The sequence below is a fragment of the Nothobranchius furzeri genome, chromosome 5 (genome assembly GCF_043380555.1).
Source record: "Nothobranchius furzeri strain GRZ-AD chromosome 5, NfurGRZ-RIMD1, whole genome shotgun sequence".
Taxonomy (NCBI): Eukaryota; Metazoa; Chordata; class Actinopteri; order Cyprinodontiformes; family Nothobranchiidae; genus Nothobranchius; species Nothobranchius furzeri.
Genome location: NC_091745.1, coordinates 58,121,712 through 58,145,526, shown reverse-complemented (window position 1 = coordinate 58,145,526; position 23,815 = coordinate 58,121,712). Strand labels below are relative to the sequence as shown.

The following is a 23,815-nucleotide window of genomic DNA, read 5'->3' as shown; positions in this document are numbered from 1 at the left end:
GAATTTTATCGGATGTATAAATATTACATGTGTGTAACTTATTGTTTTATACAGGTAAAACCGTGTAGCGGAGATAAATCTGCCTACATTTTACTTTTCAACACTTTTTGTTTTCTTGTTTTTATTTAACTATTCCCTGTCCTGTCTGTCTCTCATCTTCCTGCATCTCCTCTAAACTCTCCAGAAAAACTGCTGCCTGGATTCTTACTTTTTCACCTCACCAGTTACTTCTGAGCAGATCAAAGGGATCTCCTGACCGCAAAGCGGAGAGCGCGTTTCGATGCTGTGTCAGTGAGGTGAAATCACCGCAGCACAGGTGATGAGCTCCGCAGTAGCAGAGCGCTTCAGGCACAAATAAGACAGAAAGTAGAGAACATGTGCGGACATGAACGATCGTGTGTTAATTAGTTTTTTGGTTGCGCCACTTTGAGAATGGACCGTGCGCTGGACGCAGCAGCCTGGAGCGCTGCACACCATCGATCATCGCTCTGCCGCTCTCTGCTCAAAAGAGTCCATGAATGATGTAATATAGGTAGAAAACGTTTTATACGGCTCCCCTTGATGTGTAGGATATCCAGCTCCCCCATAATTCGATCCCTGCTCCTGGATGAAAAACCGGACATTTTCATCAATACAAGAACCCCCCCGGACAGAGAGTGAAAAGTGGACATGTCTGGGGAAAAGAGGACATATGGTCACCCTAGTTTAATATAAAGCGGGAGATTACAGATACAGTATTTTGCTCGTGCCCTTGCTGCCCTGGGCCTGGGCCCTTTAGAGTTCGTGGGCCCAGTTGCCTATATGGTTAATCCGGCCTTAATTGAGTCTTTGTTGGCATGTATTTTTTTGTTTTCGCTTCGTTTCAGTCCACAAAATTCATTTGTTGTGAAAAAAGAAACAAAAACATTTTCTTGATGACATTAACACTGCCTGGAGCAAGCAGTAGGCAAGCCACTAGCTCTAGCGCTGATGGCTAATCTGTTACCTGTCACTAAAATTACAGTATTACAGTAACGACGCAGGGAGTAAATAAGTCATTAGGTTACATGTAAGCTACATACATGGACCATAAAACCGTTAAAGAGCAAATTGCAAGTTAGAGACTCCCATGAATCAATGTTTAGAGAAACATAAGAGAAACTCATTTAACATTTTTTTACACATACATAAATTATTTAGTCTTCTAGAGTCATTTTTATGAAAAAGTGACATCAGCTGAGGGAGTCCTGTTAGCTTAATCCATAGAAAAATATGGATTCTAATACAGCTCTGACACAGGAAACTTCAAATGATTATATTTCTACTTATGATGGACCAAAACCATAAAGTTATGAGTTTGCTGCACACCCCAGAGAGCAGAGACAAACCAGAGGGAGAAACTGCGATGTGAGGAGAAGCAGCGGGAGAACAGCAGGTGTCTTGTGAGTTAATGATGCTAGCTTAAATGCATATGCTGACATCACAATATTATACAGAATACTATCATGTACCAGACAATTAAAATAGTATCGGTCAGTTAATATAATATTAACACTTGACAACAATAAACCAATGAGCGTCTCATACTCGTTAATATTCGTTCATGTAACGTAGTTTAGCGTTTAGAAAGAGGGAGAGAGACGACTGCCATCCGATTCTGGAACTCATGCGGGCCTCATTGAGTTGGATCCGACCCAGAAACCACCTCGACTGGCCTGCTGGTATTTTTAAAAGCCGTGCATCCTCTCCTGGTGGTCCAGGCATTGGTTCTGATCTGGTTCCAACCCAGAAACCAGCTCCACTGGTCCGCGTGTCTCTTCTAGTGGTCGGTTCTGACCTGGTTCTGACGGTGATTGGAGCTCCAGAAATCCACATTTAATTTTTTAAACCCCTCTATGGGTCTCCGGAGCCCAGAGCAGACCTCCCTGTCCCGGTACCGACCGATGCAGGCTACGGAACTCCCATCTTTTCAGCTACACAAAATGTCCTCAGGTAGAGAGATAGAGGGGTTGTTATTTCTCTTATCTGGAAACTCGTGGACTCGATGTCCAGAGAGGCTGGAGTTGGTACAGCCCTCATAAACTATAGTTTATCAACATGAACACAATCCAAAACTAATAAACACACACTGACAGGATAACATGACCTCTCTACACTAAAACGACCCACTCTCCACACTGAGCTGAGGCAGCGCCCAGCTTCTAACTCCCTTTAGTTACCTCAGAGGTTCAGATTTAAAAAAGAGCCTTTTTAGAAGCTTTGCTGAGAAAGGCCACTTTTTACTTGAAAATTTCTGCTGTTATGTATTTTAAAATGAAATATCCACAATAAGCATTTCAAATAGTATTTTTGGACAGAGTTTTATATGAACTAGAAAAACGTTTACCTGCTATTTGCTCTTTAAGTTCCAAGCTTTTACTAAAATCCAAATGACTCGGGGTCAGAATCCATGATGAGCGAGCACCAATTAAAATACCTTCAGATCTTTTGTCTACCTTCCAGAGATCTTTCAAATTCCACATTTTTTAGGTGGATGTGAAAGCCTTACTCTTATTGTATAAACACCTAAAACTGCAGAAAACAACCGAATGAAATCTGAAATGTAAAGCTACCATTAGCACTGTCAACTGTTTTTATTTTTAGAGAAGGTTTTCCTTTGAGCTGCACAATCACATCTCTAAATACAGCTTGTTTATTTTTTAATCCAAAACTGTCAGCTTGATGTCTTTAAATAAACAGGAACTAGTCAAGGAAATGATACAGAACTGTTTTTAAACACAATAATACAAACTTTACAGGCAAAGCAATTCCCAAACACACATGCACACATTAAACTTATTTTTGAATCTATAAACACGTACCTGATGACCTGCTTTAACCTGCTCCAGGACCTTGTTATAACAAACCTCCTCCATGTCATGGATCTGTTGAATCTGACCAGATCAGAGGAAGACATTAAGGACACGTTCTGTTTGCAGCCCAGTTTTCCTATTGTACATGCAAATTAATGTATACAACTAACAGTGTAGGTAAATGTTTTGGTTGGTAATAAACTGAAATGATTATTGCTCTTTTACCTTGTTGGTGGTTTTGATGCCAACGAAGGTCTGCCCAAGTGGCACTGGTCTGAAGCGACTGTCAAAGAAGAACAGGCCTATATAGGGGTTGACATGCAGGAAGGTGGCCACATCCAGATAGTTGGGTAAGGTGGCTGACAGTCCCAGGATTCGAATCATACTCTGGGTGGATTCCACCTGTCCACCAAAAACACAAAGCCAACATTAAAGTACATCAAGGCAGGCACAAAGAAACTGAACATTGATGAGCAAAGTAACACAAAATTGACTATGCGGGTATTAAAGATGGAATTTTATGGAAAAATATTTATTATTTATCTGCAACATTTACCTGACTATCACGACAGGTTTTGAGCAAAAAGATCAACTTTAATGGCCATAATGAAAAAATGGGAAATATAGCCAAGGCAATAGATTAAAAAAGTACTTCATGTGAATGTTAAGTGTCTTGTCTAAGGACACAACGACATTGACAGACTGAGCAGGGCTCGAACCTGCAACTTTCCGATTACGGGGCAAGCTGTTAACCCCTGTGCCATCGTTGCCCCGGCTTACTTCCACCTTCAAAATATGAATCGTCTTTGCCCCGCTCTCACTCCCCTTTCAGTTTCTATTCTCATCCACATTTTATCACAATTTGCTTGTATATATTGTTTTTAAATCTTCATCTTTATTAACTATTAGAATTCAGTGTTGCATTGTTTGGAAAAAGAACCAAAAAATGTTCATAAATAGTCATTTAAATAAATAGAAGAAAAAAAATGTCTTGATATATATCGTTACTAGGGATGTCCCGTTTCATTATCGATATCGGAAGCAATTTGATATCGGCCCAAAAACTGTATTGTATTATATCGGACGGCATCAAAAATCTCCGATATAAGCAGTCCAATAAGGATCACATTTTTGCAACTAACGGTTAAAGGGGCATTATGGAAGTTTGACAGCCAAAACATGTATAGAAATAATACATTTCTTCTTCATACATTCTCCTGCAATGCCCTGGTCCTGTAGAATGAGCCCTGGCATTTTTACTGTGTACTTGCCTGTTTTTCTGTAAAATCACAGAAAAAGAGAGCTGCTCGGGTCGAGCAGGCTGCTTCGTGCGCGTTCACGCTCAGGCATAGCCCGTAGCCTTTGCTATCCGTAGCTTTAGCAGCAGAGAGTGAAGTAGTGCCAACTCAGCGACTTTGTCGCTGTTCCTAACCCCTAGTGATGAACCTAGCTACATTTCTGAGGACCCTTAGCTACTTTCTTCTAGATATTTCCTGCAAATTAGCAACAAAAAAGCCATTTTCGCTCCGAACCGTTCTTTGAATGTTGTTTCAGCTGTCATCAAGGATATAAATATTACAGATACAAGAGACGTCACTGGTGCTATAGCTCACCCAGTAAGATGACAGACTCCCGTGCGGAAGACTCGGGTTCGATTCTGGATGTGAACATAATTTATTTAGTTTCTTTTTTACATTAATGGTATGTTTTTTTACAGTAAGACGCCCACATTTTTATTTGAGACTTGCCGAACGGCATTGAATTCACAGATAAAAAAGATGTGGGTTCAACTTTCATTTTGGAACAATTTTTCAAGCAAGGCAAGGGAATGATCTGAGCAGCCATCATAAACCTTTGTCGGCTGTGCTGAAGAGAAATGTACAGAACCAAATGATTTAATTAATTAGCTGCGCGTTCTCCTGTCCTCCGCCGCCCCCCCCCCCCCCCCCCCCACACACACACACACACATGGGACTGTCTCAGCTGTTATTTTCGTTAAGGAATGTGCACGTACAGCATGCGCGCCTCGTGCACGAGCCTACTTTTGAAGCTGCCGTTACGCTTTTGGCCTGAGGGGGCAATTGCAAGCATAAAAATTCAAAACTCCGTAAAGTCCCTTTAAGAAAAAAATTGTCTTATTTTTCATAGTTACTGTTATTGGCTTTTGTTCTCCGACTGAGTAATATCAGTTGATCAAGACTTTCAAAACATTCCACACTACTAAATAGGTAAAAGTATATATGATTTATGCTGATATATTGGATTGATATCGGTATCAGTCTATACTGAAGGCTGCAATATCGGTATCGTATGGGAAGTGAAAAAGTTGTATCGGGACATCTCTTATCGTTAACCACACATAATTCAAAATATATCGCCCATTCCACAGATGCACACACTCATGCGCTAACGCACATGCACACTTATCCGTAGGTAGTCACAAAGCCATAAGGGTAAACGGTCTTGTCAGCATGAAGCTCACTGAACATTCATCTCCTGGTGGAGTGGGTGGGGAAAACAGTTCTTTCTATAACAAGCCTTATTACGCATCTTATTTGGCCATTTATTAGGGTTTCGGGGACATTTTAAGCTCCAATAAATTTTTATGTGATTTATATAGGCTTAAAGATCAGTTTCCAATTGTAATCTAAACTCAACTTATCCTATAAAGCCGTAGTGCCTCTCAGTCTGTTAAGGATGCAGCATTTCCAGGGTTAGGTCCACTCTCACCATCATTATCCCTCACGTCATCTTCACCAGAAGTTGACCATCACCAGGGCCTGCATAGCACCCTTTCTCCTGTGGAGAGACCCACGGTTGTTTCACCAGGGTTCTCCAATTGGGAGGGTGTCCGAGCGCATGGTAGTGACCACAGATATTTTCCTCAGAGGCTGGGAAACTGTGCGGTGAGGGGGGGGTATGGCACGCGATCTAATTGGGGTTCCACATCAACTACCTGGAACTGTCAACTGTGTTTCTGGCCCGGAAACATTTCAGTCACAGTCCTGAGAGGACAGCATGTGCTAGTGTGCACAGACAACACAACTGTGGTGTTATATTTATAAACAAATAGGGAGGAACATGCCCTCTTTCTCTACTGAATCTGACTCATACATTGTTACATTGGTGCAATCTGAATCTTCTGTTTCGCAAAGCAGTTTATATCCCCAGTTGCCTGAACCACAGGGCAGACTTGCTCTCGAGGAGTGGATCCCTGTCAATGGAATGGAGACTTTAGCCCGAGGTGGTGTCCTAGATCTGGCTGAGGTTTGGCAGGGCAATGGTCGATCTGCTTGCATCGAGCAGGAACACACACTGTCCCCTGTTCTTCTCCTTAATGGATCAGACTGCTCCAATAGGGACAGATGCTCTGTCTTACCCTTTGCCAAACATTCTCCTCTACTCCTTTCCTCCAGTTGAGCTGATTCCGGCGGTGCTTGAGAGGGTGCGCAGGATAGGCCTCTCCCTGGTTTTGGCTCCTGAGTGGCCCACAAAATCTTGGTATCCAGAGGTCATCAATCTGATGGTAGCCCGCCATGGCAGCTCCCCATTACGCAGGACCTTCTGTCTCAGGCTCAGAGAGAGGTGCTGCACTCTCGTCCACATATGTGGAAATTGCAGGCTTGCCTACTGAAAGGTCCAACCTATTAGCTAAAGGTCTTCCCAAGGCTGTGGTGAATCCTATTCAGAGCTCGAGAGCAGGTTTCACCAGAGGTCTATATGCCTATAAGTGGAAAGCTGTTGAGGAGTGGTGTCAAAGCAAGTCTGTGGTTCCTTCAAAGAGCTCCATTGTGGACATTCTGTCCTTTCTACAGAAACTGCTGGTCAGGGTCTTGCTCTTCTCCACTTTGAAGGTCTCCCTGGATGCCATTTCTGCTTGCCATGAGTCTTTTAATGGGCTTTCTCCTGGTGTTCACCCGTTAACCTTATGGTTCCTGAAGGAAGTTTGCAGACTGAGGCCTGTTGTTAGATCTTCTGTCCCTTCGTGGTACCTTACTTTGGCGCTGCCAATTGACTTGGTTGACATGAAATATCTTTCTTATAAGATGGCCCTGCTCTTAGCCCTGGCATCGGCTAAGAGGATGGGGATCTTCATGCGCTTTCAGTTCACCCTTCCCTGCCTGCAATTTTCAGCAAATGGGTCTCGGGTCACCCTGTGCCCGAATGCTGCATATATTCCCAAGGTCATCTAGCTGAACTACAGTTCTATGACCATAGAGCTTTCGGCCTTCAGTCGTCCTCCTTTTGTCTCTGAAGAGCAGAAGTGGTTGCATTGTCGGAGCCCGGTGCGTGCTCTACAGCCTTATGAGGATCGCACTCAAATTTTCTGATTAGCAGACCAACTGTTTGTGTTTCACCAAACCCTCCAAGGGTAAAGTTATGTCAAGGCAAAGACTTTCTCATTGACTGTGGAGGCTATTTCCCTGTGTTACTGGCTCCCAGCTGCCCCAGTGGGCCAAGGCACATTCTACTAGAGGCGTAGCTGCTTTATGGGTGCTATTTAAAGGCGTTTCAGTTGGTGACATTGTCTCAGCTGCTAGCTGGGCTACATCCCACACATTCATGAGATTTTACTGTTTGAATGTTATGGCCCCTTTGGTGGTTAATGCAGTCTCTGTTGGGCCTGAGTTGCCATCTTTGGTTGCATTCTTAACCCAGGTTTGATAGCTGCTCATAGGGTGTTTCGATATGTCCCGTAGTACATTTGTTGTACCGAGTGAATTGACTGAAAGAGACCGTTAGGTTATGCATATAACCACTGATCCCTGAAGGAGAGGATTGAGGTACAACTCTGGGCTGCCTACTTTGCAGCCTGGCTTGGCGAAGAGTGGCTATCCAACTGAGGAATGACAGTGACGCTGGGTGTTTATAGGTGGGGAGCGGGGCCACTACACAGCGCCACTTATTTGCCTTTACAGGCGTGATGTCCCATAATATCTTCATTGTACCTCGTTCCTCTCCTCAGGGAACAGTGGGTAAATGTATAACCTAATGTTTTATTGTGTATTAGTTTAATTTATTTTTGTTTTTATATTCAAATTTATTTTCTATACAGTGCTTTGGTGTTACTTTTGTGCCTGTAAAGTGTTATATAAATGAAGATTGAGTTGAGTTGAGGGTCCAGCACTAGTTCATATGCCAAGAATCTGCCTTGGACAGATCAGCCCCAGGACTCTACTTTCTCTATGAAATTTACAAGGGTTTACAGGAAATAAGGGAACATTATAAAGATGAACTGAAATATAAAGTAAATTGTAGAAACAGTGCTTCTAATATGTAATAGAAAACTGAACTTGCTCCTACACACCCATGTAAACTGTAAAGTAAAACAACTTATTTTGAAAAATGAGAATAACTTAATATATTGTGTCTTATCATAGGTAAGGGGTCAACTAGGGTGGGTGTTGGGGGGGGGGTCTCTCAGTGAGCATCCTGCTGGATAAGACAGGGAAGATTGGTAAGGCCCTTAATGTGATGCAGTGCCTGTCAAACTCTCCCATCAAGATAAGAGCTAACCAATCCCTGTCGGCAAACTGGGCCTTCACTACACACTCACCCTGTCCATCCTGCACGCTTTTATCACACACATTCAAACAGTCCAAACTGTTACATTGTGCACACATATCACTTTTCATAGCAATATACAGGCATGCTGTTGGTAAGTTTATGGAAGCATGTTTGACAACATCACAGTGATTACCAGTCTGTTTAGTTGAATGTGTGGTTAAAGAAGTCTGGGTTTTTCTTTGAAATCTGTGTTTTTCACTTAATGATGTTTAAAATAAGGAAAATATAATATGGCTGCTCCAGTAGGATCTGCTCACATTAAGTGAGAGGAGGAGAAGAGGTTAGCATCTAGCAGTTGCAGTACACATTTAACACCAGCCACAAGATTTATAGAAAAACAATTCTAAAATGTTTGTGATTTGGGGAAATAACTTTTAATTCATTTATTTTTAGCTGTCATCAAGTGTCATCAGCGAAAAAGGGAGCTACGTTTATGAATCCTAACTAGAAAACAGGTTCTGGTCAAAACAGATGACTTAGCTGATGTACCAGCCATCTGCTGACATAATGGCAGCACTGCAACAAAAGAAAAAACAATACAGCAAACAAAACAAGACTTCAATGCATGTAATGCATGAAAAAAGCCCTCCATATTGTGAAAGATCCCACTCAACCTGCATGTTACTGGTTTAACCTATTGCCCACAGGACGATTTTGTTCCATCATAGCAAAAGCAGGATGCTCAGAATAATTCAGCAGTGCAGCTACATCTCTAGTATTACTCTGAACAGACATCTCGATATAAATCCATTGATCTAGCCTAGAAATCTAGACAGACCGTAGCAGAACAGGTCAGCCTAGTCACGCTCTATAGAAGCCTCAGCAGGTCTATCACTGGCCTAAGCAGTTTTGTGTCTTGTCAATCACAGCACTCCTATCGGTTTGGGGGGCAGAATGTTGCAACAGAACAAAATACTAAGATGCCGTCAGCTTGTTTGAATTTGCTTTGGCATCATCTTTGAACTATATAGATTTCGGCTTTTCTTTGAGTCAAGAGCGGATAGAGGTACTTAAGTCCTTTATTTAGAAAAATTATGTTTTGGGGTTTATTAGAATCAGGAGAAGATACTGTAAATGTATTTAAGTCCATTATTTAGAAGAAGGATTCAACAGTGGACTGCCTTGTTTACTGACATCCATTGCGGTGAGTATGTCACATTGTTCACTGTACAGTAGCATGTGGAGATTGTGTCAAAGACAACGATAGAACCCGTCCCACAACAGACAACCATCAATGGTGCTTTGCCAGACTAAATCATATATTTATTTAGTCTGGCTTGCCAGGCTAGCGGACTGCCCCATTGATTGAGATCTATAGCAGTGAGTATGTACTGTGATGGACAGAAGACGGAAGCTGCCGGGCTCTGAGGGTGTGGTGATTGGACACCAGCTGGTCCTCATAATTCATAACGAGGCCAGGGAGGATAAAAAGGTGACAGGCCTACTGAGAGGTGCGCGTGGTCGACCTGTCATTGTGGCATCGGACTTTGGGGGATGGGGTCGTTCGCAGTCGGGTAGGGCTGCCGGCGACAAAGACAGTTAAACAGGCATGCAGCGTTCCAGTGCTAGGAGGGAAGGCTTGTCGCCTTCTTTAGGCAGCGAGGGCTGGGCATGGTGGATGCCGAGACCACGTCGATATCTGCTGCTACGGACTCTGGCAGTGGACTTATGTTGTGGATTTACCCGCCAAACTCGCAAGCTGCACCCCGGGGCGTTGGACGGCGTTGGAAGCTCAGACCCCGGGGAGGGAGGTCACCACATCTGAGACAGCTAAGTACCGCTGCTTGTGTGACTCATGCTTGACAGTTGGTTTTAGGAGAGAGGGCTTGGGCCACAGTGTTTTATTACTGGGTTCTATTATGGTGTTTTATTATTGATTGTGCAATAAAGCGTGTCTTTTATAAGTCGTTGCCTACTGGTGGTGTCTTCAGGTTCTGTCTGGAGGAAAAGATATTCTGCCCGTGCTGCCCACTGCTACTTTCATTACAGTACCATTGTTCGCTTTCCAATAGCATGTGGAAACAGTTTTAAAGACAACCGTAAATTTAGATGAATGTTCCCTGGTACATTTGAGATTAGAAAATATGAGAAAGTTATTTTTGATTTTAGAGTTTTATTTTCAAAACCTGAACATCTTAAACATGGATAAATAAGTTTAATTCAAAAAAAAAAATCTTCGAGCATTAAAGCAGAACATGAGGTTGACTTAACTGAAAAGCAGTTTTTAAATTATTATTTCTGATTATAATCGGTCATCCTGAATTTTTCATGCAAGCTGAACATGAAAACAGTCTTCTACACCAATCTTCTCATTTAGCTTCTGATAACGAAATTCTAGGATTTGAAATGCATTGCACTGTCACTTAACGTTCATGGACTCACCCATCTTGACTCACAATGGAGAAGGCTGTTGTTGGTTTAGCGTCCAGGAAACAGTAGAGAGGGTCTCGACTAGTTGAAGCTAACCGTTAGCATTAGCAACTCCACAACATGGCAGAACTCCTTCAGACTTTTATTATTTATTTGTGGAGCTATAACATCAACATTGCAGAGCAAACGGAGTCAGTGGTAGAGTTGTGTTTCCGTTACTTAATCAAAAGTGAGATGTCCAAATATGAGAAAATTACACTCCAAATCTTGTGAAGCAACTTTTTCTCAGGTTAGTTAAATCACCTTGTATGTACAACACACTCTGCTGTTCACCTTTCTAAATAGAAGGACCACCACCCAACACAGCCCCGCAACATCCAGAGCCCTGAGGAACTCCAGGCAGATCCAATTCACCCCTGACGCCCTGCCACTGAGGAGCTTTTTAACAACCTCTGCGACAGAAAAAGAGATTGAAGAGCCTGATCACAAGTCCCCAGATTTGTCACTGGAAGACATACCAGTGGGATTGCAGAGGTCTTCGAAATATTTCGCCCACTGATCCACAATGTCCCGAGTTGAGTCTGCGGCACAATATTCTAACTGTAAGCAGTGTTGATAGCACACTGCTTTCCTTTCCCAAGACATTCAGAACTTGTGGTCCATGACCTCAACCAACTCCTACGCCCAGGTTTTTGCGTCGTGACCACTCGAGCCGCATTTCGCTTAAGCCTGGTTCATGCTTCTCCATAAGCTCCGCAAGGGACATACACGCACGGATTGATGGAAGCGTTTTGCTCTCATACTTCTCAGTCTCCTGGAGTGTTGCAAAGCAATTGCCCGGCAGAACAACAGAGGGCGTAGCGCTGTTCTGTGGTATCCTGTCATGTATCCAGTCCAAGATAGTGTGTTTATATTGTGTTTTTTGTATATAAGAGACTTTTTAACACAGACAAATTTGTCTCTCAGCCTCCTCCACCTCTTCATTAGCTCGCCACCTCGAAACCCATGTTTCCTGTCATTTCTGTCCACAAATGAAATGCTTGCTGCGTATCTTTTCACTCCTCCAGTCATGGGAGAATTAAACGTTCATGTTTTTAGAGTTTTTTCACAAGGTATTATTCAAGCTTCTCCGCGTCTACCGCTTGTTATCCTCTGCTCTCTTTATGTTTTTGAGGGCGCAATGGCGGCGCTGTAGACAACAGCGGCGTCCTGACCAATCACAAGCTTGCGTTGTCCGTCTCGACTGAAGGATGTTTAGAAAAGAGAGCTCGACTCCGTCTGTCCTTGTGGAGCTCTCCGGCAGGCCTGCAAAGACGTTGCGTGTCTCCGCACTGACGCAGGAGAAGCATGAATCTGGCTTTAAACTGCTGGTACCTATCAGCTGACTTTTGAGTTGCACAGAAGAAAATGACTCAATCAGTCTCCTTCAGCTTGGCGGCATCCTTAACTCATTCGCTGCCAGCCATTTCCTGATTGGTAAAGCCCTTCGCTGCCAGCGTTTCTCACCTTTTTTTAAGAGTCACAGAATGTTGAGTGCTAGGATAAGGTCGACGCCAAAACAACCAAAACAAAGCGGAGACTCACCTCTTACATCAGGAAGAATCAGCACTTTTCGAGCTTTATCCATTCTTTCATAATCCGTTGTTGAATTGTGATAGGCAGAATCTTTTCCGGTTCGCACCTCACTTTTTTTTACAGGAGCAGCCCAAAACAATCTCCTAGCACATGGATTTTCTGACGATATCACGTGACGTGTGATGTATGCGGAAGAAGATCGGCTTTAGAGCTGAGATGTTTGTTCTCACAGTGCGGGGGCTCGTTACGATGCCCACACAGTAAAAAATGCAAATGATGACTAAAGTCGTCATTGGCAGTGAACGGTTGGATTTAAAATGGCGACTTTAGTCGTCAATGGCAGTGAATGAGTTAATTTATGTTTATTTATTTGGCAGACGCTTTTAACCAAAGCGGCTTACAATTTATAACCTATAGGGCATGTTGTGATCTGTGAGGGAAACCGGAGTACCCGGAGGAAACCCACGCATGCATGGGGAGAACACGCAACTCCATGCAGAAAGGCTGCAGCAGAGTTTCGAACCTGCAACCTTCATGCTGCGAGGCAACAGTGCTAACAACTGCGCCTCCATGCAGCCCATAATTTCTGGGGTCCACCAGTAGGTTCTGGGGTTTCCACCAATATATGGAGTGACCACCCTGTAGCCACTGCAAGTTTGCTACGTATCTTTGTACTACGTCTGTCACTGGTGTAAAAATATTTTATATATCAACTGACTTTTATCAAGAAATGTTCTGCAATTGCTTCGTGTCTGTTGCTAGATATCTTCGGCTCTCATTTAATTTTTTGTTTTGAGGGGGAGTGGTGGTGCTGTTGATGAAGGTAAAGAAAGTGGCTTGCTGCCTCTGTTGGTTTCAACGGATTGTTAGAAATGTGGACTCTACTCTGTCCGTCCTTGCGAGCCTGTTGAAGAGCCTTTGCAATGATGGCTAATGGCATTACAAGTCTCCGTACTGACAAATACAGAGAAGTACAAACTAGCCTTTAGATGTGTAATCCTTAGTTCTACCTCACAGTAAAGTAATCAGTATTTCCATGAATACACAAGATGTCATTACCCTGAAAAGCGGTTGCAAATAATCAGAGTTTTATGTTTTTTGTACCATGTCAATATTCTTTAAACATGCAATTTAGTGGCAATATAGTTTGGTTTGATGAAGCTCCACTGTTCCGTTGACCCCTACAACATGTTCAAGCCTTTCTAAAAGAATAATGTGATCAACTGTGTCAAAAGCAGCACTGAGATCTAACAAGAGTAGACAGGCACAAGATTCTTATCTGAGGCCATGAGAATATCATTTGTAACTCTCACTAACGCAGTTTCAGTGCTGTGATACTCTCTAAAACAACACTGAAATTCCTCAAATAGATCATTAGTGTTTAGATGCTCACATCATTGTTTGACCACTATTTTCTCAAGGACTTTAGATAAAAATAGCACTTTGGGCTTCCTGACAGGGTTGCAGAAGGCGCTTTATAAATAAAGCTTTGATTGATTGATTGAAAAATGGAAGTGTAGATATTGGTCTATAATTCATTAGGTCATCTGGATCCAGAGAAGGTTTCTTAAGTAGAGATTTGATTAGAGCAACCTTAAAATCCTGTGGTACATACCCATTTACTAAGAATAGATTGATTATATCTAGAATGGGGGCAGTAACCAAAGGAAATGCATCTGTAAATAATTTGGTTGGGATTGAATCTAAAATACATGCTGATGGTTTAGATCAGGGGTGGGGAACCCTGGTCCATCGAGGGCCACCATCCAGCATATTTTAGTTTCAATCCTGCTTTAACACACCTGATTTCAATTAGCAGATGACTGTCAGGCTTCTGCAGAGCTTGATGAGCTGCTGAACAGGTGAATCAACCACTGAATCAGAAGTGTTGGAGCAAAGACATGCAGGATACCGGCCCTCGAGGACCAGGGTTCCCCACGCCTGGTTTAGATGAAGCTAATATTTTTGATAACTCTGAAAGCTTAACTGGATCAAAACAGTTCAAACACAGATGAGGTTCTACAGTTACCGTTGATGCTGCCTCACTTACTGAGGAAGAAGAAATTGCATTAGGGAGGATACTAATGATTTTGTTTCTAATAGAATTAATTTTACTCGTTAAAAATCCCATAAAGTCATTTCTGTTGAGAGCTAAAGGAATAGATGGTTCAGAATTATGATTCTGTGTAAGAATCTTATTCTCCTCAATTAGCGATGAAAAATATGCATGATTGAAAAAAAGGAATGTGTTTGAACTTATTAATGAGAGTGTACAAGACACCAGCTTAAACTTAGGCAGAACAAAGATAATCCAGAAATACCACACACTGGAGAAGCAGCATTAAAAGTCTCTGTCAAGCGTAAGAGGGACTTTTATGCTGGCTGTGATGAATAATTGCTAGTGGTAAATTTGGGCAGGACAAAGCAGAAACCACAGCTCTTCCATGCAGAGCATCAAAAAAGATAACTGGCTTGGTTTTAAAACATTTGCATAAAAACAAGAACAAATATTCAATTTATAGGGATTTCCATATTAATGTGTCTGAGGAAGTGAACTTGAGCACTGTGTGCATCAGGGTAGCTGCCTCCGTAATTCTTTTAGCACAATCAATTACAGGAGTCTGTGATGTGTTTCAATAATAGAGCAGAGAGATGAAAAGTGTGGGGGTGGGTCTGCAGGCACGCTCCTCATACTCGCACTGTTTAAGGCATGGATGACGGTACAGGATGAGCTTTGCAGAGACTGTGGTCATCATCATTGTTCTTTTAATATTCAATCACCAAACACTTTACCAAAATCATCATTAAAAGAGGAAAAACAGCAACTACACAGTTACACAGTTTATGAATTATCTGCTAATGTCATCAGGAAGAATTCTACTTGTCAACACATTGTCCCACATAAATACCTTACTACACCGTCACGGCTACAGCCACTTATATTCATTATTTCTGTGGTGCTTGAAGGAATGTTATTGTAGGCCCTTCCTCCCAGTGGTTATTAAGACTCTATAAACACTAGTGGTGTGCATCTCTACCTGCCTCACGATTTGATCCGATTCCGATTATCTGCCTAACGATTCGAATTGAGTCTGAAATGCATCACGATTCTTCACACAAAAATTTTCATTACTTAATAAAAGCAGTAGAATAGTTTTCAATTTCTTTTTGATTTCGAAATCCCTGAAAAACAGAACATTCATCTATTCACTATAGTGAGCAATAATTTTTAAAGTGTGCTGCCTATAATTACTTAAATAATATAAGAAATAATGTTTTCGGTAGAGCAGCTTTAAGATAGAATATTACTGAACTTAAAAAAAGTAAACAAATACGGTGTTAAGTGATTCTTTCACATCCAGGATCCCAAAACCGTAATTAGCCCAGACATCCGATTTAAATGTAACGGGTACATCTTTGATTACTGGTAATGTTGGCCCTGTATCCCTGTCTGCCTTTTCTGTTTGAAATTGGAGCTAGGGCAACGCAGCATGTCATTGCAACTCTGCCCCCAGAAGTAATTATAAAACCTCAAAACTTTATTGTCCTGCATAGACATAGACCAGGAGTCGGCAACCTGTTCCCATCAAAGAGCCATTATTACCCGTTTCCCACAGTAAAGAAAACACCGCAGCAGCCGCGGCGTTGTGGGTGGGGCCTACCCTCAGACAGCAGAGCGCTGCTCACAACAGGTGACAGCAGCCAGTAGCGGTCGCTCGTGTACGTCAAAGTTATCTTTCATAAGACGATAATCAATAAAACGATTTATATAAAGTGGATCCAGAAGCTGTAGCCCGTCTCTGCCTACAATATTTTGGTATTTTTCACCCTGTTGGTGGTTTTACTGAGCAGGTGCCACTTTTGTCATACGTTTCTTTTTAAAACATGTTTAGACCGTTCAGAATACAAATCCAGGCTCTGTCACGTTTGCTTGTTGTAATTAAACTTTGTAGGTGGGGAAAGTCAGAAAAGGATCCGATCAATTTGTTTTTCCCTCATTTACAGTGACGGAGATAACGGAGCAGTGCGCCTAGCTCTGGTGGTAATCAAGTTAAATTATATCTCTTTGCAACAATTTTCACAAGAAAACAGAACAGTTAAAAGCAGGGCTTGTGTTGTGTTGACCGGATAGTTCCCGTATTTGACCGTTTATTTTGACGGAGAAAGAATAGAAAGAACTACCCCGACGCATGCAGACGAACTGACACTTTATTCGTTTCGCGCAGATGTAGCTAAATCACTTAAGAAATGATTCCCATCTGAGCTGGACACGGAGCTCAGCGCAGCTCGCTGTCAGTGCGTACGTACGGCGCACAGCGAGCTGAAGAAGTGGAGAGGGGCTTGGAGCACGTCGCAGAACCAAAGCGCATGCAGGAAGATTCCTCCGACTGAAGCGAGATTTGTCACTTAGAAAATGTTCCCTGATTATGAAACTTTGGCTGAATAGCACTTGTTCCTGTCTCCAATGTGGCGACACATCCAGGAGCTGAGGAGAATCCCAGAATCTCACATCCTCGTCAGCTCAGAATGCGCCTTTATGATTACGCACAAGCGTGATGCGTCAACCCGGTCTCACAGTAAGACCGGGTTGGAGCTGTTCAGGTTTACGCAGACAATCTTTACATTTAGAGTTGGCATACAGATGTAAAATTAATGCAGTAAAATATAAAGCATTTTATTTAAATATCCATTCATTATTTTACAAGCACAGAGAGCTGCATCAGATGGATGGAAGAGCCGCATGCGGCTCCAGAGCCGCGGTTGCCGACCCCCGACATAGACAAAGGGAGAGAATCTCATTATGTCACGTTGCTGCATCGATGCGGAATCATGCACGGCTGAATCGCGATGCATCTTAGAATCGATCATTTTTCCCACCTCTAATAAACACCACTGTAAATATTATGTTACAGTTTATTACACAGTACTTTCAAATGTGGTAAATTCATTTCAATCTATTAAGTGTTTTTACATGTATATTTTTATTCACTGTACACTGTTATTCACTGTTCTCCTTTCATTGTCTGTTGTCGTGAATCTTATTTGCAGCAGTTGCAATACAATTTCCCCACTGAGGGACAAAGGAGTTTTCTTTTCTATTCTATTCTTTTGTAAACAATTGTGTCTAAATAGATTCACAATTACCAATGAGCCACAGTGTATTGCTTTAATACATATTTACCAGTTCACAAGCGACTCCTGAAAATCACCTTCAGTTACAGAAGTTCAATGGTTTCGGTTTTGGGCTTTATAATCCTCAGTCACGTTCCCCTGGTAGAATCAATCACTGAGGTCATACAACGCATGCTTACATCACCATATAGATTCTCCTGCGTGTGTCTAGTACTTACAGTACAACTGTAAGTACTTGTAATTAGCTTGAAAAAATTAATGTGACATTGGTGCATTCCTTTTTATAAAAAAACTGATATGTGATGGACTAAATAGTTGACACATTTTCTGAATGTTTGTTTGAACAAAGCTATGTTGTGCCACATAAAATCTGTCAGGCATCCTCTAGTTTGGGTCCTCATGTCTCAGGATTAATAACTAAATGCCAATAGGCTTTTTGCTTCTGTCTAGTTCTACAACTGTTGCTGCCTAAAGACTGATGGGATGTTTAGTCTATAGGCAAACAGTTGAAGAGCTTCAAATTTGTGTACTGCAGCGAAACTTCCAAAGGTGTTAAGGTGTACAAAGAGTCCAGTCAGCTCTTCTTCAATAATATCAGCTAAACCTGCTGATAAATGGGCTATGAACCCAGTGAACAACGGTCATATGTACAGACCAGTTTTCAATTACCTTGAAGTTAACCTCACCAAAAAGGTCTCAGTATCTGAACAGCACAGCAGCCCATCCCTGCCTCCCTTCTCCTTCCCACATTGGTATCAGTTTTTCACTATAATATTGGTATCTATGCATCCCCTACTGACAGAAAAATATTTAATGTATTAGTTTTCAACCACTTTACTTATCGATAACTCACCAAACAAAGAGCATCCTTTGTTTTAGTGCTAACCCATGTCTCCTGTTTATTTTTATTTATTTTTTGCTTTATACTTGATTTGTGGTTTAGTCTGAAACTCTTTCAGTATTCCACTAGAATTTTCATTCGTTCACTTTGAAAAGTATCATCATCATAATTGGCGTGTAATGCTACATGTATCCAAATTCAAAATGTTTTGGTACGGGACAGAGTAGGGCTGGGCAATAAAACGAAAATTAATCGTTATCGAAATTTCTGAGTCTTCTCGTGATCATTTTTCCCATGTCAATAAATTTGATAATAAAAAAATGAAAAGATGTGTGTAGGTTGGCAACGTTCATGTCCCTTTAAGAAGCTGTACCACCTCGAGTCACGTAAAAATGTGACTCAGCGTAATACACGTGACAGCCTCATCTAGTGGACAACTTTTGTTTCTGCGCATACCTGTAGTTATCGTCCGTTTATCGTTATCGAGGTGAAATCCTCTAAATATTGTGATATTGATTTCAGGCCATATCACAAAACCCTAGGACAGAAGCGTACAAAGTCAAGTGTAACTGCGTTGCACTTTAGCCAACTACACAAACGGCTGTGTTCAAATTCAGCAGTTGCATCCTTAGAAGACCCAGCGTACCAGTCTGCATAGGCTGGTGTAAGTAGCAGACACCAAGTTATTCGTTGACCAGAAGTGAACAGCTGCCAAATTGGATGGTCTAGGTTTCAGATTTGTTTACGCCTTTACCATGGTGTAAGTTTTATCGCTTAGCAACCATGACAGCACTAAACAGGTTAAAACTAAAATTAACAACAGATTGCCGTCCCTTGTAAGAAGATATTTTCTACACCTGGAGACATTGTAAACACCAACAGATCTGTCCTTTCAGCAGACAATGTGAACAAAGAATCTTTGTAGTAAAATGATTGAAGGCTGAATGAACCTTAACAAGGCCACAACCTGAAACTCAATGAATTTAAGAAAATACAGAAAGTTAATATCCTAAAAATAGAAAATCTTTCTATTTTCAATAATTTGGCCTGTTCTTTCAGTTACAGTTGAGCAAGCCAAATGATTGATATTGCAGTTTTCCAAACAGAACATTCTCAATCCAAGGATTTTCAGCATAACCCACTGGTGGTGTACATGTCGGGAAGGTGAAATGTTAACTCAGATTGTATGAATAACCATGAGAGAACATAAATGTGGCTGCTCGTCAATTACTGACAGCGGCATCTTCACAGAACCAGCATGAGCTTTATACTCATTGATTTTAATCGTTCTGTGATGCTTACAAAAACTCAGCTTTACAATCTAACACAAAGAGCAAGCTTTTATAGGAATGTATTAGTTCAGCTTAAACCTAGGGCACAAACTGTGGTATTCAGTGCAACATTTCTAAAGGCCTTTATGAACTAGGCACATGGTGAGTCATATCATCCAGTGCCAAGGACACACACAAAGGACCTGTACTTGTGATTCAGTCTATGTACTCTAAAAATACCTAATAAAATCTCTTCAACATCTCCCTCCATTCAGTGGCTTCTTTCCACAGACTGACATATGACAGCAGTTAATCAAAAGAGGATATTGGACACTACAGTCCCCACTGCCTATCAGCCTCCCCAAATTTACATAATGATCAAAATGTCCTGGATGGCTCCAGTGTAATCATGTGCCAATCTTCATCACTGGAAATCATTGTTTTCATGCAGCAGTAACATGCCTGCAGGCTGAGATTTATTCCTTCATAAGTTACTGGAAGCTAATAAAACACATTCTTATGTGCTGCTAAATGAAATCAGATACTGATGTAAACCAGATTAATATTCTATTAAACCACAGTTGTAGAACTACACTGGCCAAAAACAAGGACACTGATGATACATATCAGATCTCAATGGGCAACAAAAAAAACGATCAGGACATCTATACTGATACAGATGAGGTAATTATTTAGAGAACAAAAGCCATTTGATCAGACAAAAAGGATAAACATAGATACCATGAAAATAAAAGAAAAACACTACTGCGGCAGACGAGTCAGTTGTTTGTTTTGTTGAGACCTTTCGAAAGCTTTGTTAAAAAGGAAGTGGAAGCATATATTTTTTAAGTAATGGCATTAAATCCAGAGGTTTAAGTTGGGTAGAGTTGCAACATTTGACGTTCATGTAATAATTTAGACATGAAAATCTAAAAGAAATACAATATGTTGTTAGGTTAAATGTGTGGTTCACTCATTTAATCAACACATTTGCTGTAGTCTCTAGAAGCATTCATATTCCTTGTTAGCTGTAGTCTGGGTACAAAAAGCCCTGGTGCGCCTGCTTCAGGATCTAGAAAACTGCCAGATCAGGGGAGAGCTTCAGACAGCGGGATATGGAGTCTTCCTGATATTAACAGAGATGCAACTCCACCACTGACTCCATTTACTTTGCAACACTGATGTTTTATCTACACAAATAACAAGCTTGAAGGAGTTCTGCCATGTTGTGCAGTAGCTAATGCTAATGGTTAGCTTCTACTAGCCAAGACGTTCTCTGTCATTTCCTAGACGCTAAACCAACAACTTTCCCCGTCAAAAGTCAAGATGGGTGAGGACATGAATGTTAAGTGACAGTGTGACATAGATCTGTCAAGCTTTTCATATCCTATCAGAAGCTTAATGCAGGAGATAGGTGTAGGCTATTTTCATTTTCAGCTTACTTGAAAAACTCAGTAACTAATTCTAATCATTAAAAAAAGTCCTTTTAAGTGAACTACGCCTTTAATTTATATAAATTATTGATTTTACTCGAAGAGGGAGTAACATCTCAATAACCTGTGATTACAAAAGATGCTTTTGAAAATGTGACAATGTAAAAAACAGCCAGTGTTTTCTGTGAATGAGCAAATCAGAAACTAATCATTACACATGCATGCTCATTTAGCAACAAAGAAAATTATGAGAACATTTTACAATTTCCTGCAGCTGTTGGGGTCAGTGAAGTGGAGTAAAAATGCAGAAATTTTGAAGAGGACAGCAGAAACTGCCGGAATTTTTTATGCGAATTCTGCACTTAAATAAAAAGTAGTCATTCATTTTTCATCAGTCACGTAAAAGTGCAGCCATCTGAAAACCTGAGACCCATTTAGAGAATTAGCTTGTTAATTTCTAAACACGTGGTAAACATAACAGATTTCAATAATTTAGTTGGTTCCTACAGTTCCTACATGTCAGTGGAAATAACAGTAGTTGTTTTAAATGCTGTCCACTAGTCAGACTTTCATCTTCAACAGACTTTTATGTAGTTGTGAGGTAACTGAAGGTTCACTTGAGGGTTTTCATGCAGCTGCAGCCTATTAAACAATTTTTAATTTGGGGTTTTAATTGACTGCTTTATTTACTTTCTCCAGTTTTGTTCATCAATAAACATTTTTGTTCTGTTTTCTTATTGTGAAGGTCGAATTACACTTTTGTGTGTGTGTGGGTTGTTACACACATACTCATCACGTTGTACTTACACACCTGCATTTGTGCACAAACATTAAAAGCACAAGACCAGATTCACTATGTGTTGTTCTCCTTGGCTACAGTGTTGGTAGAAGCAGCGGTGCAAAAAGTGGGTATGCAGTGAACACGATGCATAAGGGTGCCAGGCTGGGTGGGGCGCCAAAGTGATGAGGCAAAAAATATTTTAAGTCTGCCAATCCTGTGTTTTTGCCCATTTGTGTACATGCAAATTATGCAATGAGCAACAGGGAAGCACGCCACACACAAACACACAGCCCCCCCCACACACTCTGGGGTGTGGATGGTTTTATACATGAGCCACAGATATACTAAGGTGTGTGTTTATTCATTAAAACACTAAAATCTAGTCCTACTAATAAGCGCCAACAGAGCCAAGCTCTGTGTGTCACAATGAGAGTTAACGTTATCTGCAGCTACTGTCTTAACGAGGACGGCGGGAGAAACCAGGGCCCAATCGGCGCAGTTCCCGGTGGGCTGGTCAGAGGTTGTTTTTTTGTTGTCTTTTTGTTTCGTTTTTTTCGGGGTGGTGTTCAGTCACGACACCGTTGATCACCTGCTGCTGATGAGAGGATTTCTCCTGTCGGTGTGGAAAGAACAGCTGAGCTGCTGCCAACAAGCTTTAGTTCCAATAGAAACACTTTCTATGCCCAAATGACTGTAGTGAGCTGAGTAGTGTCCAGAAATGGTCAGTTTTTCATCTACAGTTTGACCTCTTCAGTATCCGGTCATATGGAGACATTAGTCTGCACCTGGTGCCTTTAATCTGCAAGAAAGATACTGTTGCTTGACCAAGGTCCCTCTCAAGCTTCCTCTGATCTTTATCTGCTTTGCTTCACAGAACAAGAAGAATGAACTTTTATAATAATGAACCGTTATAATGATGAATACGGGATGATGCAATGAAATATGTAAATAATCATATGGTTGAATGAACAATAATGGCTGAAGAATAATAACAATGTTTTGATTAATATGTGCTTAATTTAAAAAGGATGACATGAAATATATGACCCATATATTTAATCAACGTACATGACTGGACAAGAACACACTCACCATATCTCCATGTTAAGTTAAAGTTAACATCACTGCACATAGATATTTTCTTATCCACAAATCAGAGCATCCTGTATCTGGGAAACGTGTGGTTCTGGGGTTTGTTTGTTAACACCTTTTTACATGTCAAATTCAGATTTGTCAGTAAATCAAAATATGGCAATTATTAAAACAGAACTCACTTCCTCGTGAGTCAGTTGAGCCGAACTCTGGACTGGCCACCGGAGGAAAACTCTTCTCCCATCGCATCTTGACAAGCTGTCAAAACCTGTTGCACGCTACAGCTGACACCGCAAATGGTTCCTTCAGAACCAAGCCGAGACAGCTCTGACTCCTTAAGGGTCCTTCCATAGACGCAAAACAAGTCCACCTGTTTGTCGTGACCTTGAGACGACTCTGGACTAACCTGATCGTACTGCGTTTTTTTTCTACGAACTTCGATACCTTGGGGTCACCCGACCCCCGATATCTCGGATCCAAAAGAGTCTCCGAAAGAGTACGTAGACACGACAGATTGTTTGATGCTGTTTTATTAGAAACCAACTTTCTAGTTTAATGCAGACCAAATTCAATCACACTCAGAACTCAGTTTCTTCAGATACGAGGGTTCTGATTAGGGTTGTCATGATACTAAAATTTCAAACTCGATTCGATACTTGGAAAAAAACTCGATACTCGATTTCGATGCCATTTAAAAACACCAATTTATTGAACAAGTTTATTCAAAAAAATAACATTCCTCAATTTATATTGCAAAAATTAAATGTTAAGAATTAAGTGTATTAAGTGCTTAAACCTTTCAAGTATCAGCATTTTTTAAAACGTGCGTACAAAAACTGGCGAAAGTTAACACTTTAAATCATGAATTGTCTCACTATATATACACTATTTGCAGAGTGATGTTTTGCTGCTTAACCTCT

At 41.2% G+C, this 23,815-nt stretch overlaps 1 protein-coding gene across 8 annotated transcripts in view; it reads right to left on the bottom strand.

Annotated features, from left to right (window-relative positions):
* ascc3 (activating signal cointegrator 1 complex subunit 3) overlaps window positions 1–23,815 on the bottom strand; it is a 203,058-nt gene that overhangs the window by 83,569 nt on the left and 95,674 nt on the right. For all 8 annotated transcript variants that reach the window (XM_015949512.3, XM_015949510.3, XM_015949509.3 and 5 more), the window contains exons 12-13: window positions 3,057–3,233; window positions 2,841–2,912 (exon numbers count right to left, since the gene is read on the bottom strand). In XM_015949512.3, the coding sequence (XP_015804998.3) occupies window positions 2,841–2,912; window positions 3,057–3,233 (249 nt within the window). The remainder of the gene's footprint in view (window positions 1–2,840; window positions 2,913–3,056; window positions 3,234–23,815) is intronic.